The 15,535-nt window shown below is 42.5% G+C and overlaps 1 protein-coding gene across 2 annotated transcripts in view; it reads left to right on the top strand.

Moving 5' to 3' along the window:
- Positions 1 to 5,201, top strand: part of g3bp2a (G3BP stress granule assembly factor 2a) — a 26,422-nt gene extending 21,221 nt beyond the window's left edge. For both annotated transcript variants that reach the window (XM_020524303.2, XM_020524304.2), the window contains 3 exons: positions 665 to 790; positions 1,383 to 1,501; positions 2,190 to 5,201. In XM_020524303.2, coding sequence (XP_020379892.1) covers positions 665 to 790; positions 1,383 to 1,501; positions 2,190 to 2,462 — 518 coding nt within the window. In that variant the 3' untranslated portion in view covers positions 2,463 to 5,201. The remainder of the gene's footprint in view (positions 1 to 664; positions 791 to 1,382; positions 1,502 to 2,189) is intronic.
- Positions 5,202 to 15,535: the final 10,334 nt, after the last annotated feature.

The raw sequence follows: 15,535 nt of genomic DNA, 5'->3' as shown, positions 1-15,535 counted from the left end.
GGTCTAGGCCCGAAACGTCAGCCTCTCTGCTCCTATGATGCTGCTTGGCCTGCTGTGTTCATCCAGCTCTACACCTTGTTGTCTGTGAAAAGTAGATGCAGGTAAGATGTTCCTGTTGGTAAGGGAATTTAGGAAAAGGCAGTACAACTGAAAACTAAGGGGATACCACTGATATCTGAGATGAGAATTTGTTTTTACTTAGACAGTTGTGACCCCTTGGAATTCACTGTCACAGAGGGCTGTAGAAGCTCAATCTTTGAGTGTGTTTAAGTTAGAGATTGATTTTTCCATTACCAGTGTTGTACAGGATTTGAAGATATTGTGAGATAAAGATATTGCAGTGTTCAATCGGCCATGATTGCATTAAACGGCAAAACAGGATCAACAGACCTGTTCCTATGGATCATTGGTAAAAGTCTGGAAGCTGAACCTGTGTGTTTGCGGTAGACGTAGGAGAAAAATGGGTCTCTGGCAGTATCAATACAGAGTGGGAAGAGAAAACCCAGTTACATTTAGATCAGCAAGACTAATACTCCGAGCATTGAAATGTTGCATGACCTTGTTAATTGTTCTTAAAGAATCTTAAAAGACAATTGTTAATAAATTTGAAATGTAAAACTTGAGTGTTATAACTAATATAAAGAGGTTTTAATTTGAGTTGCAGGTCGAGATATTGAATCGAATGAGGTTGAGAATCGGCGAATCATCCGTTACCCAGATAGTCACCAGCTCTTTGTGGGCAACTTGCCCCATGATATTGATGAAAATGAACTGAAAGACTTTTTCATGGGTGAGTAATTGGTCAAATAACTGAAGTCCAATTTGAAAAAAGCTAAAATCTTAACTGAGTGAATGATTCTTTACTGAACAGGGATAGGTTATTCTAACTTTGAAATCTATATCATCAATCTTTTATAGAGCAGTGGTTTGCTGCAGTTTCATGTTTGCATATTTTTGATCTCTGGTGTTGTGTATGTAAAGTTCTTGAACTCTGCGAAACTGTCACAGGTGACTGTGAATCAGGTGGCCATGGCAGACAGATTCATCTGGTACATTGTTCATTCATTTTGGGTGGGGAGAGAAAAGAAACCAATCTTACAGCCGCATTGACTAACTAAGTCATAGTTTATGGGTGCTGTGAGACCGATTGATAGCAAGGTGATTAAGGGGCTCACTAGTAGCTGGACGAGAAAGAATATTCAACTTTATTTTCTTGTCTGAAGCCTGTTGGGCTAATACACCGTGTTACTCTCATTCAATTTTTTTCACAATAAAATTAATAGCTGCTTCTTCAGCCTGCTTAAGTATTGATTAGCCATTGCCTCATTGCTGTGTTTGCATTATTTAAAACTGTTCCATCTGTTTTTCTGCATGCGGCATAGGTTTCGGTAATGTGGTTGAACTCCGCATTAATACAAAAAGCAGTGGGGGAAAGCTGCCTAACTTTGGATTTGTGGTTTTTGATGATCCTGATCCTGTTCAGAGAATCTTGAGTGCCAAGGTAAGAACAAATCGAACAAACATGCATTTCTGTAGTGCCTGTGACAATATTGGGGTCGCCCAGAATGGTTTAGGACCACTGAAATACCTTGCAAGTGCAGTCACTGTTGAACTGCAGGAAACATGGCCTGCATTTTGCACACAGCATCTCCCACAAACAACAGTAATTGTAAACAGATAAGATTTCGTACCTGGTCATACCTGCTAGAAAGAGCAGCATGCAAGTGGACTTCTGCTCAGAGCAAGGATTGCATTTTACTGCAGAGCTCAAACAGTTAGATTAGTAGAAAGACTTGCACTTCTATCACAGCTTCAGGACATCCCAAAGCATTTTACGGCCAGTGAAGTATTTTGTAATGTAGGACACAAGGCAGCCACTTAGCACAAAGCCAGATCCCTCAAATAACAATGCATTTGTTAATGTAAATAATTTGACCATTGTGGTGTTGGTTGAAAGATAATTGTTGCCCCCAGAAGACTTGGGGCCTGGAAGGAGTACTACCCTTGCCTACTCCCACTTTCGTACTGCACTGGGTGTAACAGCTTGGGTCAGGGAATCGTGTGGGGGAATTGAACCTGTCTGACTGAGCTCACCGAAACAATCGAATCATCACAAAATTCAGTTTGATGAAAACCTAAGTGGAATTGTTGTTCAGCAAGCATGCTAACCCTGAAATCTGTGTCCACAGCCAGTCATGTTCCGAGGCGAGGTCCGCTTAAATGTGGAGGAGAAGAAAACCCGTGCTGTTCGTGAAGGAGAGCGTAGAGGTGGAGATGACCGTAGGGACAACCGCCGCAGTGACAGAGGCTCTGGTCTACGCGGCATGATTGGTGGTGGGATGATGCGAGACCGTGACTCCCGCGGACCTCCGCCTAGAGGTGGCATGGCACAGAAGCTGGGTCCTGGACCAGGGAGAGGTGGACTCCCTGGTGAAGGTCGGTTTGCTGGACCCCGTCGCTAAGCATCACCGCCCCCGATAGCTCGCTGGTGACACCATACTCTTCGTTTACTCTCTCTCTTTATTTTTTGCGTTATTGTTAATTTTGGCTTTGGAATGTGACACAGCCTGTTTTTCATCTCTCTGTGAAAACAAGCCTTCTTTTCACCAGTTACATCAAAGTGATCATTTTCCCTATTTTTGGAACAGGATTTAAGCAAAAAACAACATTGTATAACAACTTGGAAAAAGAAACAAAAGGCTTTGATTTAATTGGAACCCATTTTAAAGGTCTGAAGATTCACCCATTTAGAAAACAAAATCAATCTCAGGCTTTTGGTGCAACTTGGCTGCTTTATTTCATAAATGTGTCAAGTTTCTACCCAATTATATTGAGAAAAATTGGTGCAATTGGAGAAGCTAGCCTTGATAGTTTTCTTTTTAGAAAATACTTTGCTCAAGAGCTTGTGTTCATGCACTCATCAGAATGCACTAATGGGTACTGTTTAAAGCATCATTCGCCATGGCAACTGCAGGAGGAGACGGGTGAAATTACAGCCACTGTTCACTTCGACAGGGAAGGATGACTGACCAGATGTGGGCTTTGAATCTTAAATACTTGCTGTGACCGACACGTTTTCCCACATCTGCAAACCTTTAATGGACAACGTTTGAATCCGTTTCAGATGGAGGTGGATTTTTTTTTTCCTCGAACTAAAAATTGAAATACAAAAGCAATTGTGAACACGTTAACAGCCCTGAACTCGAGTTTGGTGGCATGTCCTCTCGTTTTTCTATCTACCCCACTGCAATACAGGGATGCCTCGCTGCTCAATACCAATTTTCTTTCCCTCGATCTGTGCAGTTATGAATGTGCAGCGAAAATCATAGCTAAACTTTACTGTTTTAGTTCTTTCAATGTGTAAAGAGCATGATGGTGCCTTCTATTGATACGTCATTCCAGTCTCGCTGGCAACTCTTCTATGGATTGTACTCACCGCTGTTGTACAAAGCCAAACCGCTGTAGAACCTTACAGAATCACTAGTGTGTGACAAAATACAAAGATGTGGAAAGCTGCAGAATCCTGGCTTGTGGGTGGGATAGGGCTGGGGGAGGCAGGAGTGAAACAAAGTCTTGAAGAAAGAAGAAAATTGCACAATATCCGTTCACCTGTTCCAAGCTGTTGTTTGTTTTATTTTTGTATCATTCCTGCAACTGAAGGTTGTTTCTGCATGTCTGTCTTTGACGTTGGGAAATTAGGTATTTAAAATCAAAACCCATTATTGTTACCGTTTTGAAAAAATATGCAAAGAGTATGGTTGTGCACATACTTTCATCTACACAAACTGTTGTTTGACACATGCTCATCTGTAAGGTTTTAAACCAGTCTGTATAAAGCAAAGCCTTGAGGGAAAGCTACATTATGCGAAGGTTAAAACTGCTGTGTTTTTGTTCAAAACAATTAAAGGAGAAACAGTTTGACCGACGTAAAGGATACTGCAGCTTTTAATCCAGAATCAACAGCTTTCTGTGCTCCATTTGTACCAACATTTGACTTGAACTAAACTACAGTTTAGGGGTGTGTTAAAATAACCTTTGTGAGCTTGGTACAGGTGAAAGCTGCTGGTCGGGATGAGGAATGTCATTAAGTCACAGCTTCTAGCAGCAATGCACATTTATCAGTAGCGCAGTGATTTGTTTACATGCACAGCTTGAGGCTGTCACCTGTTGACTGTTCCACAAAACTGACAGACACACAGTAATGTCTACTTGTTCCAAACATTGATGGGAAGGATTATTGTGTCTGTTGGTTTTGGTTTTTGTTTGAAAATTTCTGAGGTCTTCCTTGTTTTGATGGTAGTCTTGCACTATTTCTCAAATTCTGGGATACATTAGTAGTTTTTGTGTTTTCAATCTAATTGTTTAAACTTTTTTTTTCCCCTAACCAATTACTTCAGATCTATTAATGTGGCCTGGAAATATTGTACTTGAAGTTTCCATCGGGCAAGGAAGGGTTGCGTGTCTCTCTTTTTCCTCTCCCCTCCCTCACCTCAATCTTACTTGAAACCCTCGCCCTGGATACAGAACTTTGGTTTCAGTATGATTTGCACAAGTTCATTGCCAAGCAGTTTACCAGAGTTGACAGATTTCTGCTGTGCTATTTGCTACACCTCACCAGCATTGAACTTCACTTTCTCTTCAAACCACTTCTGGGAATGAAAACTGTTCGCAGAAAGTGCTTATGTATGAGTTTAGTTCACTTCAGAAAGGAGATGAGCCATCCTTCAATCTGGCTTGCTTCTCACCGTCTTTAAGTATTGATCCAACCAACAAAAAAAATCAACAATCTGGTAACATCAGAATGTGGTGACTTCCTGGTGATTTGTTCACTGAATTCAATTGTGTGCTATAGTCCTGTTTCCCCATTCCCTAGAATAGTCAATAACACCCCTGAAGCAAAGTTAGGCGATTTCTTCCACTGAGTGTTATTACCGGGTGGCACTAGATGCTGGTTTATGTTACTGTAATGGAGCAATATCATTCCATTTTTGCCAATGGGATGGGCTTTTACCACCTTGGCTTTTGTGGGTATTGTAGATATTGGTTTTCCATCTTAAAAGCTGATATGTTTGACCATCTTATGCTGTTAGAGCATAGTAATAGTTATACATGTTGCAGGTGGCAAATCTTCGTTTTTGATTTTCATTTTGAATGTGTTGGACTAAACATACAATAAACTACTGATATCTGAAGCATTCAAATTGGTCTTCAGTTTCTGTAATTCCTGTGTCATGGTTATAGAACTTGCACCTTTCATTCATCAACATGTTCCAGCAACAAATGAAAAGCCTTTTAAACTGTAAGCACTTTCACTCCATCGATGCAGCTGATGTGTTCAATTTGATATTCAGCAAGACCCCACAGGCAGGTGGATGCTGAATAGTGGTGGTGGTGGTTGAGAGGCCTGTGTTCAACCATAAGAACATAAATAGATCAGCTTAAGAGCCTGCTCCGCCATTCAATAAGATCACAGCTGATATGATCTCTCAACTCTATTTCCTTGTGTGTTCCCTGTAATCCTCAACTTTCTAGCAGTTCAGGGCAGAACAGCTGCCACAAGAGCTTTTATGTACAGCAGGTCAGGTTGAGTCCATTTATATACAAACACTAAAACTCCATTTATACTTGAGCTTCTGACTTGAATGCAAATATGACGAGTGAATTTGTAACTTGTCCTTATTTTGAGGGATACCAAGTCTATGTAGGTATTGCCAGGAAAATGCTGATACATGTTCCCTCACAAGTAATATTCATGAGTCAGCAATTGATGTATTTCCAAAAAGCCTGCAGTATTGTTTCCACTATCTTTGGAAACTCAGTCTTTGTCCATTTTTGCAGTTGCAGGATATTGATTGAATGGTAATCTGGCAGTTAAAAGCAGTGGCTGAGAAGAGAGTTTATATTTCTGTGCATATATCATCTAAAAGCTTCCAATTGTCAAATTTTCTGAAATATAGAACGAGCTGGAACAGTAGGAGCATGTTTGTCTATACTTTGATCTGATTTTAAACTCAGATTACAGATTTAATCCAGGTTTACCAAGTCAGCTTATCTTGTGTATTGTGGTTAAATTTTTGTTTTAAATGCCTGGATTCATAAAAGTTGTATGCACATTTATTTTGAATAAGAATTTGACCTTTTATCTTGAACATTTTTGCTCTGTCCTCTCTCTTGTATTTCAAGTTGGTTAGCTATCCAGAGTTATATAAGGTTAGGCTTGAACCTTTGTTTTTAACAATTTTCATGTTGCGTTGTGCTTTGATAGTAAAGGTTACCAATAATAAGAGCCAAATACTATAGATGCTGGAAATGTGAAATAAAGCAGGCCAGGCAACGTGTGGAGAGAGAAACAGTTGACGTTTTGAATCCAATATGACTTTGTCCTTCCCTACCCTATCCAAGGGGCAAAACGTCCTCCACCTTGTACCACTGTGTCCACTCAATGCATTTCCAGATTTATCCTTAATATTCTTTTTACACCAGTCATTCAATGGCTTTTTTTAAACCTGTCTCTCAAATACAAGAACAAGGTGGAAAGTCTTTTGCTTTTTCATATTTTCTAGAGTATTTGCATACTGCCTTGGATCCTGGGTACACCAATTTGCATTTTGAGTGCCATTCTGTACTCAGGCATTTGCGTCCTTCACAAGTACATTAACCTGTAAATCTGGTTATTAAAGCAAATTCCCTTCAGACAGCTGCTGCCTAGATTCCTGCGATAGAACCGAGCCAAGGTGGAGCTATATGGGTCTGGACACCTGATTCTAAATCTCGCACTTCCGCTCGCTCGCTCTCTGTTCCGTTTTCTTCCTATCTCAACTCCTCTTCACTTTTACAACCACCTCGTTACACAACCACCTTGTTATATTTGGTTAATTAGTCATTTGAATCCTTTCAAAGTTTTGCTATGCTACAGGTGTTACACAAATGTAGGTTATGACAGTGCTGCCCCAGTTTATTTGGCTACCCATAAATCAGCAAAACACAGTGTGGATGTCTGACTGAGGACCTTCTGTGCTCAGTGTAATTTTCCCCACTCCTTCCCATGCATGACTTTGTGGGATATGATTGCTGCTGTTGCTCTCGACATTTCTCCAGCGTTGAGGCTTTGACTCAGTCTGATTTTTCTTGACACCCATGCCCAGTTCCTGCAGCTGTTAAAAGTGAAACTTTGAACTGTTCTAAAAATGAATTCTTCCTGTTATCAAACTGGGCACATTACATGTACAGCTCTACAGAAAAGGTGAACATTGAAAGGATTTCAGTCCATTGATTCTTTACAACTTAGAAGTTCCAGTGTTCCAGTGCTCTAACCAGCCATGTTTAAAAAAAAAATCAAGTCTTCTGTTCTTTTTGTGTGCTGAACAATCAGGAACTCGTGGATTCAAGGGGAGTTTTATATTTTGTAACAAGACAAAAAATTGTTGTCATGATTATTGTAAAGGTTTATACTAGAATGACCAATTTTTGGATACTCTTTGGTAAGTTTTTAGTGGTCTCCTCCTTAGCGCTCCACAAATGTTTGCCAAACATTGTTTATTTGGCCAAGGAAAGCACTTTCCGAAAAACTTTAGAGCTCTTCAGTAAATTATATTCTGTGCTTCTTTGGCCCCAACACTGACAAATAAAAGTCTAGCAACTTAAAAACAAGCATTTGCTGTTTACAGTAATTTTAAATTCAGTGATAAATATCTTTGATACTTGCTCCCTCACAGTGTTCAGGCTCTTCTATTGAGTTTATTTGGAGCTGTTTAGAGATATTGTTGAGTGGTTTGTTTAGTTTCAGAAGATGAAAGTGACAGGCCATTTAATGTAAATTAGACTATTTTGAGGGGTGCATAAACAAGAACCTGCGTTTATGTTTACAAGGTTTTTTATTAAAATGTCAGAACAGGCAGATGAGTTGGTTCCTTAAGTGCATGTGGGTATTTGACATTGTGAATTGGAGGTGGAAGAGAGGGGACTGGTATTGAATACAGAGGGTCATGACAAAGATAGTGTGTGTATGTGGTGGGGTTTTTTTCTATTCATTTTTTGTGGGATGTGGGCGCCCCTGGCTGGGCCCAGCATTTCTTGCCCATCCCTAGTTGCCCCCTTGAGAAGGTGGGTGTGAGCTGCCTTCTTGAACCGCTGCATTCCTCCTCCTGTGGGTTGACCCAAAATGCCCTTGAGGGGGAGGGAATTCCAGGATTTTGACCCAGCGACAGTGAAGGAATGGAGATATATTTCCATGTCAGGATGGTGAGTGGTTTGGAGGGGAACTTGCAGGGGGTGGTGTTCCCATATATCTGCTGTCCTTGTCCTTCCAGATGGAAGTGGTCGTGGGTTTGGAAGGTGCTGCCTGAGGATTTTTGGTGAATTTGTGCTGTGGTGGAAGTGATGAGGAGCCAGTGGTTTAGTGGCAATGTTAGTGAACTCCGTGCAGAACATTAGGCTGTCTTTCTGGTGATGTGGATATCAGTCTCATCATGGCAAATAGTTTTCCACTAAGGGCAAGCATTGTCGATTGTTATAAAAACCCACCAGATTCACAAATGTCCTTTGGGGAAGGAAATCTGCCGTTGTTACCTGGTATGGCTTACAAGTGACTCCAGACCCACAGCAATATGGTTGACATTTCACTGCTGTCTGAAATGGCCTAGAGCCAATCAGTTCAAGGAAACTAGGTCTGAGCAACACATGCCAATTTTGCCAATGAGGCTGACATCCCAAGGGTGAAGAAAGAAACAAATGTTCACAGATTTTTGGTTCACTCTCAACTGAAGTGTTGTGTCCAAATCTGGCGCAGCATACCACGGGAAGGACGTCAAAGCCCTGCAGTGGTTCCAGGGTAGATTTTCGGATAGTGCCGGGGATATAGGACCTCATGAAGGTTGAGAACCTGATGTTCTCCTTAAAAGCTTTAGTGCCCACTCTAGCATAATGGGTTTTGATGTTTACCTCTGTCCAGAGCTGGCTGGAGGCAGACAGCTCATTGGCAAGTCCTTTGTGTTGGCTTCAGCTGGAGTCTGCACAATGCAGATGGGAAACAAGTGGGTGCTGAGATATGCTGGAAGCCTCCACTATGTTATCAGTTCAGCAACATTGTCCATTTTTAAAAGTACAGAAATTAAAAATGCAAATAAAGAGGATTTCTCTTCATTCATTCTGGCCATGATGTTATTTATTATTCCTCAAATTGTTCATTAAATTTTGTAAAGATTTCATAAAAACAATTAATGAAGAGCTAACAAAGTATTTTTGATGCCAACTTGTTGGTAAAACATATTAGTGAGAGGTTGCTGAGCCTGTCTTACAGCCTGAGTGTAGCATGATGGTTACTTTTTCCAGTTGATGGTCACTAGGATCTGTAACTTAGCAACTCTGTAACTATGCTGTATTGTCCAAACTTCCAGAAAGTACTTCTGTTTCCAGGAATACAAAAGATGTCTGATTCCTTAGCAATGTACTAAAAGTGTTTAAGCGTTTTCATTACGATTGCAGTATATCTCTCTCTGTTGATTTGACAGGGCACTGCCTCCCCTCCTACTGCCCCCTCTGCCTGGGGTTGAACATTTCATGGAGGTCATTTGCAATCATAGAAACAGAAGCAGGCCATTCAGCCCCTCAAGCCTGTTCTGCCATTCAATGAGATCTTGGCTGATCTGTGGTCCATATCCCTTATAGCTTTGCCTAACAAAAATTTATCTCTCTCTGATTTAAAATTAACAACTGATCCAGAATCCACTGCCATTTGTAGAAGAGAGTTGCAAATGTCTACCACCCTTTGGGAATGGCCTCTTTCTGTGGAACAGAATATATTCTGTTCATCATTTCATCCTATCAGCATATGCACTCACTCCTTTCTCCCTCCTGTGTACAGCTTTCCCTCCAATGTCTCCAAGTCATTCTGCACAGCCCCCTTTCTTGAGGAGAGGTAAACTTCCACATTCTCACTGCATTCTGATGAAAGACCCCCAGCTTAAAAAATTAACTGCTGTCTTTCCCTCCACGATGTTTCCGGATCTGCTGAATATTTCCAGTATTTTTGTTTTTATTTTGTATGCTTACCCCTCTGAGTGAAGAAAAGACCCCTGAAATCCATGTTAGATTTATTAGTTCAGAGATAGTAGGAACTGCAGATGCTGGAGAATCTGAGATAACAAGGTGTAGAGCTGGATGAACACAGCAGGCCAAGCAGCATCATAGGAGCAGGAAAGCTGACGTTTCAGGCCTAGACCCTTCTTCAGAAATGCCGTCATCCGTGGGTGCTCCGAAAGGGGCCACATGGCCAATGGCGCTGAGCACATTGTGGGGAAGGACTTGGGTAGGGCTGGGGATTTGGGGGGTGGAGGAAGCCCGTTTTGGGTGGCAGGCACCAGTAAGTTTACTGTACTTACGGTTTTTAGTGTCCAATAAAGCTGAGTAGAATTGAGAGTTCAGGTTGTGGATCCTACGAAGAATAAAAAACAGGAGAGGTCCTTTGCAGGTCTGGGAGAGGGAGGCTCTGAGCTGGGGTAGGCTTGATTATAGTGCCAGGAGATGCCGGCGCATTGCTACGAGTATGTGTTTCAGGAGTCACAGGGAGAAACACTTCTGAAGGATCTCAATGTTCTGAATGTAGACATTGTCGCTATTGGGGCCAAATTGGGAAAGCCTGAATGTGGACTGTAGTCCATTGGGGATGATCTGGTTCCGTAGGTAGGTACTAAGAAAGGTGATGTGGCTGTAGTACCTGGTTTGCTTCAGGACATGGTCAAGCAGTTTCAAGGCCAAAGAGATTACGAGAGAGTTGCAGTGGGAGAGAGATCCACTGAGGTTTTTCCGGAGGGAGGAGGGTAACTTCTTCAAGGTAGGCATCCTTAGAAGAGGCTTCGCAGTGGGGTTAAAGTTGTTTCAGAGATAGTAGGAACTGCAGATGCTGGAGAATCTGAGATAACAAGGTGTAGAGCTGGATGAACAGAGCAGGAAAGCTGACGTTTCAGGCCTAGACCCTTCATCAGAAAGGGTCCTTTCTCCACCATTTCTGAAGAAGGGTCTAGGCCTGAAATGTCAGCTTTCCTGCTCCTCTGATGCTGCTTGGCCTGCTGTGTTCATCCAGCTCTCCACCTTGTTATCTCAGATTTATTAGTGTCTGTTTTATGCTTCAATACAGCCTCCCCAAAACTATGCCCTATCAAATTCTTTGATCAATTTAAAGATCTCGTTCAGTATACCACTCGGCCATTGGCCTGCCAGAGAAAAGAGACATAGCCTAAACGTTTCTTTCTCCTAATTAACATGTCTCAATATTGGTATATTATAATGTTTAAATTATATCAATTATAATTATATTAAGTCTTTGTTATCTGACGTGTTGCAGAACTTGCTGTACCCCTGAAAAGCTCTCCCAGTACAGATATAACAGTGGTATCTACCCAACAATGTGGAAAACTGCCCAGATATGTCCTCTGCAGGATAAATCCGACCTGGCCAATTACCATCCCATTAGTCTACTCTCAATAATCAATAAAATGATCAAGCTATCAAGCAGCACCTGCTCCCTGATGCCCAGTTTGGGTTCTGCCAGGGCCACTCAGCTCCTGATCTCATTCCAGCCTTGGTTTAAACATGGACAAACGAGCTGAATCCCAGAGGTGAGAGTGTGACAGCCCTTGATATCAGGGCCGCATTGACCGAGTGTGGCATTAAGCAGCCCTAGCAAAACTCAAATCAATGGGTATCGGGGCAAGCTCTCTGGTGGTTGGAGTCATATCTGGCACATAGGAAGATGGTCGTGGTTGTTGGAGGGTAGTCATCTCACCAATTGTGACTCCTCAGATACTGAAGCAGTCAGTGTTCAAATGCAACAAGATCTGGATAATAACCAGGCTTGGGCTGACAAGTTGCAAGTGACTTTTGTGCCAGGCAATGACCATCACCAATAAGAGACAATCTAACCACCACTCCTTGGCATTCAATGGTGTTACCATCACTGAATCCCCCACTAGCAATAGCCTGGGGGTTACCATTAACCAGAAACTGAACTGGACTAGTGTGGACAAGAGCAGGTCAGAAGCTCAGAATTCTGTAACGGGTAGCTCACTTGATTCCCCAGAACCTGTCCCACCACCTACAAGGCATAGCTTAGGCCTGTGATGGAATACTCCCTACTTGCCTGGACACATCTGGAACGGCCTCCCTAAGGGCATTGTGGGTCTACCTCCAGCACATGGACTGCAATGGTTGAAGAAGGCAGCTCACCACCACCTTCTCAAGGGGTAATTAGGGATGGGCAATAAATGTGTGCACAGACAGTGATGCTCACATCGTAAGAATGAATGAAACGAATTAATTAATAAAAACACAGTAGCTCAGTGGTTAGCACTGCTGCCTCGTAGCACCAGGGTTAGCACTGCTGCCTCGTAGCACCAGGGACCCGGGTTCGATTCCAGCCTCGGGCAACTGTCTATGTGGAGTTTGCACCTTCTCCCCATGTCTGCATGGGTTTCATCCAGTTTTCTCCCAAGTCCAAAGATGTACAGGTTAGGGTGGATTGGCCTTGCTAAATCGCCCATAGTGTCTAGGATAGGAAACGCTGGGATAGGAGAGTGGATGGGTCTGTGTGGGATGCTCTTCGAAGGGTCAGTGTGGACTCAATGGGCTGAGTGGCCTGCTTCTGGTGTAGGAATTCTATAAGAAGTGAACTGAAGAAATGTCATTCAAACCCAGCAGTCCATTTTCATTGATCTAACCAGAACAAACAGCAAAGATTGTTACAAAATTTGATTGAGAATTTGAGGGTATTTATCCCATACCCAATCAATCTATCGAGTACATGTGCTAACCCAAAATCACAAGGTGCCTCGGGACTTGATAATCCAGATGTGGGAGCCAGCTGTTGAGTCAGGCTGTATTGTGCTTAAAGCTTAAGCTTTGTGAGATCTTCCGGGTTATCAATTGATTAGAGGATGATTTCCATTTGCTAGCTCCCTTGGCTCAGTACTCTGTCAATGTGAGTCAGAAGGTTCTGGATAAATGCCCCACTCAAGAGATTTGAGAATGTAATCTGAAGGAGTGCTACACTGTTGAAGGTGTAGCCTTGTGGTTGAGATATTAAAGCAGAGCCCTGACTGTCCCCTCAGCTGGATTGAAGGAAACACAGAGCAGGATTTGAAGAAGAGTTCTCCCAGCTGTTATGGCCAACATACATCACTCCATCAATGGGTTATCATTTCACTACCTCATTGTTACTGGTCGGGAGTTTGCTGTGAGACAATTGACGACATTACAACAGTGACCACACTTCAATGAAGGTACTTTGGGATGTTATGTAGCCATGTCAGGAATACAGAAATGCAGGTTTCTGTTACTTAGTTGTAGCACTCTTTGGTGGACTTTTCATCGGAACTGGGGGAGAATGTGAAACTCTCCACAGCAGGAAGTGATTGAGGTGAATGGTACAAAATCAAGCTCAACATCTAGTTCTGGACTTGGATGTGCAACTTGGGCTGACATTTCATTGCAGTAGTGAGGGTGCTGAACTGCTCAGTGCTGGTTAAGAGCCGTGTTGCTACATGTGTGTTCAGGTGGACATTACAAATCCCAAGGTGTAGGCAGAAGAGGACTTGAATTCTTCCATAGCCTTCAATCCTCCAATCTCAGACTGGACTGCCAAACGTACCTTAGTGTCTGGCGAGAGACCAGAACTCCAGAAAATTGCTGGAGAAACTCAGCCGGTCTGGCAGCATCTGTGGAGAGAGAGACAGAGTTAAGGTTTTGGGTCCAGTGACCCTATTTCAGAAATGCAATTAGCTGAAGCTCCTGCTTCCCTGGCCTCCAGTTCAGAATATTTTCAGGATGGAGCACCTCTTGCTCTGACTCAGATCCTGAAGGCAGTGAACTGACTAAACAGACTGTTCAGTAACACTCCACTGTTCTGAGTGACAAACTGTAAACTTGGAACAAGGTCTGCCCTTGTTCCTGGCCAGTATTGAATGCAAATAATATTTTGGAACAGTCAAATGTCAGCAATGCTTGTTCCCTGAATATCACTCTGTTTCTCATCCTGTTTCTCGTACTGTGTTTCTCAGAAAGGGTCACCAGACCCGAAATGTTAACTCTGATTTTCTCTTCACGGATGCTGCCAGACCTGCTGAGCTTTTCCAGCAACTTCTGTGTTTGTTCCTGATTTACAGCATCCGCAGTTCTTTCAGTTTTTATTTTGTGTTTCTCATTCTCTGTTTCTGCCACTCTGTGGTTGTTGTAGGTCAGTCATCTCAGCTCCAGAGCATCACAGGTTGCTGGCTTGTACAGTATAAAATGGATCAAAAAGTGACGAAAACAGAAGTTGCTGGAAAAGCACAGCACCTCAGGCAGCATCTGTGAAGAAAGATCAGGGTCAAATTTTCGGGTCCGGTGACCCTTCCTCAGAACTGTTCCTGAATTACAGCATCCGCAGTTCTTTCGGATCAAAAAGTGAATTTTATCAGATCAGAAAATATAGATTAGAGCCTTATTCATCGCAGTTTCTGTTTGAGGCATTTTCTGTAGAACAGGGATTGGTGACATTTCACAAGTAAAGTGCTGTGGGGAGAATGACGTGAAATTTGATGAATGTAAACCCTTTCCTCCTCAATCCTAACGCAGAGCCACAAATACTGTTGTCACCAGCTTGTGCGACCTGAAACTTCTGAGCAACTTGATTGATTTTGATTGGTCACTGCAATTTTCTGTTGGATACCTGAACAGTCCCCAGCGTCTGAAACTGATCAGATTGCAGAAGGTATGTTATTTCTAAATGTCCCTGATGTGCAGGATAAGCTGTGCATTTTTCCTTCCCCATTATTCATTCTTTCCCAGTGTGTGAAAGATCTATTTTTATTTGCTAATGACAGTTTATGTTTAGATAATGCCTTCCCTTGTTCCCAGAGTACCTCACAGGGCCATTACCAAACAGAATTCAACAATGACCCTCACGAGAGAACAGTAAGGTTGTGCTTTATTGGAATCCAGAGACCCAAGTATACATTACACATGGCAGCTGAAAGTTTACATTGAGTTGTTTAGTTAAATCAGGAATAAAAAGTGAGTCCCAGTAATGGTAGCAACCAGATTATTGTAAAAATCACCTCAGAACTAGTGCCCTTCAGGGAAGGAAATCTGTCATCCTTAACTGATCTGGCCCACATGTGACTCCAGAGCCAGAGCAATGTGGCTGATTGTGAACTACCATCAAAAGAAGCTGAACAAGGCACTAGCTTACATAATTAATAAGATTAAAAAGGATGGATCATGCAATTATTATTCTGAGCATCTGATTTGCACACAATTTCAGGGGAATCCTCATCACTAACATGCAGGGACAGGTGCTGAAACTGGGAGAGTTCTGTGACACATGACTCAAACTAGACCCTGACAGAATCAAAACTTCCAGCCAAGCCTGTAGCTTCCTCAACCACTGTTTTTGGGCGTGCCCCTACACCCCCTCCCTATCTCTGTAACCTCCTTCAGCCCCTACACCCCCTCCCTATCTCTGTAACCCCCTCCAGTCCCTACACCCCCTCCCTATCTCTGT

This window comes from Rhincodon typus, chromosome 1 (assembly GCF_021869965.1).
Source record: "Rhincodon typus isolate 14 chromosome 1, sRhiTyp1.1, whole genome shotgun sequence".
Taxonomy (NCBI): Eukaryota; Metazoa; Chordata; class Chondrichthyes; order Orectolobiformes; family Rhincodontidae; genus Rhincodon; species Rhincodon typus.
The sequence above is the reverse complement of the archived record's forward strand: the minus strand, read 5'-3'. Positions and strand labels throughout refer to the sequence as shown.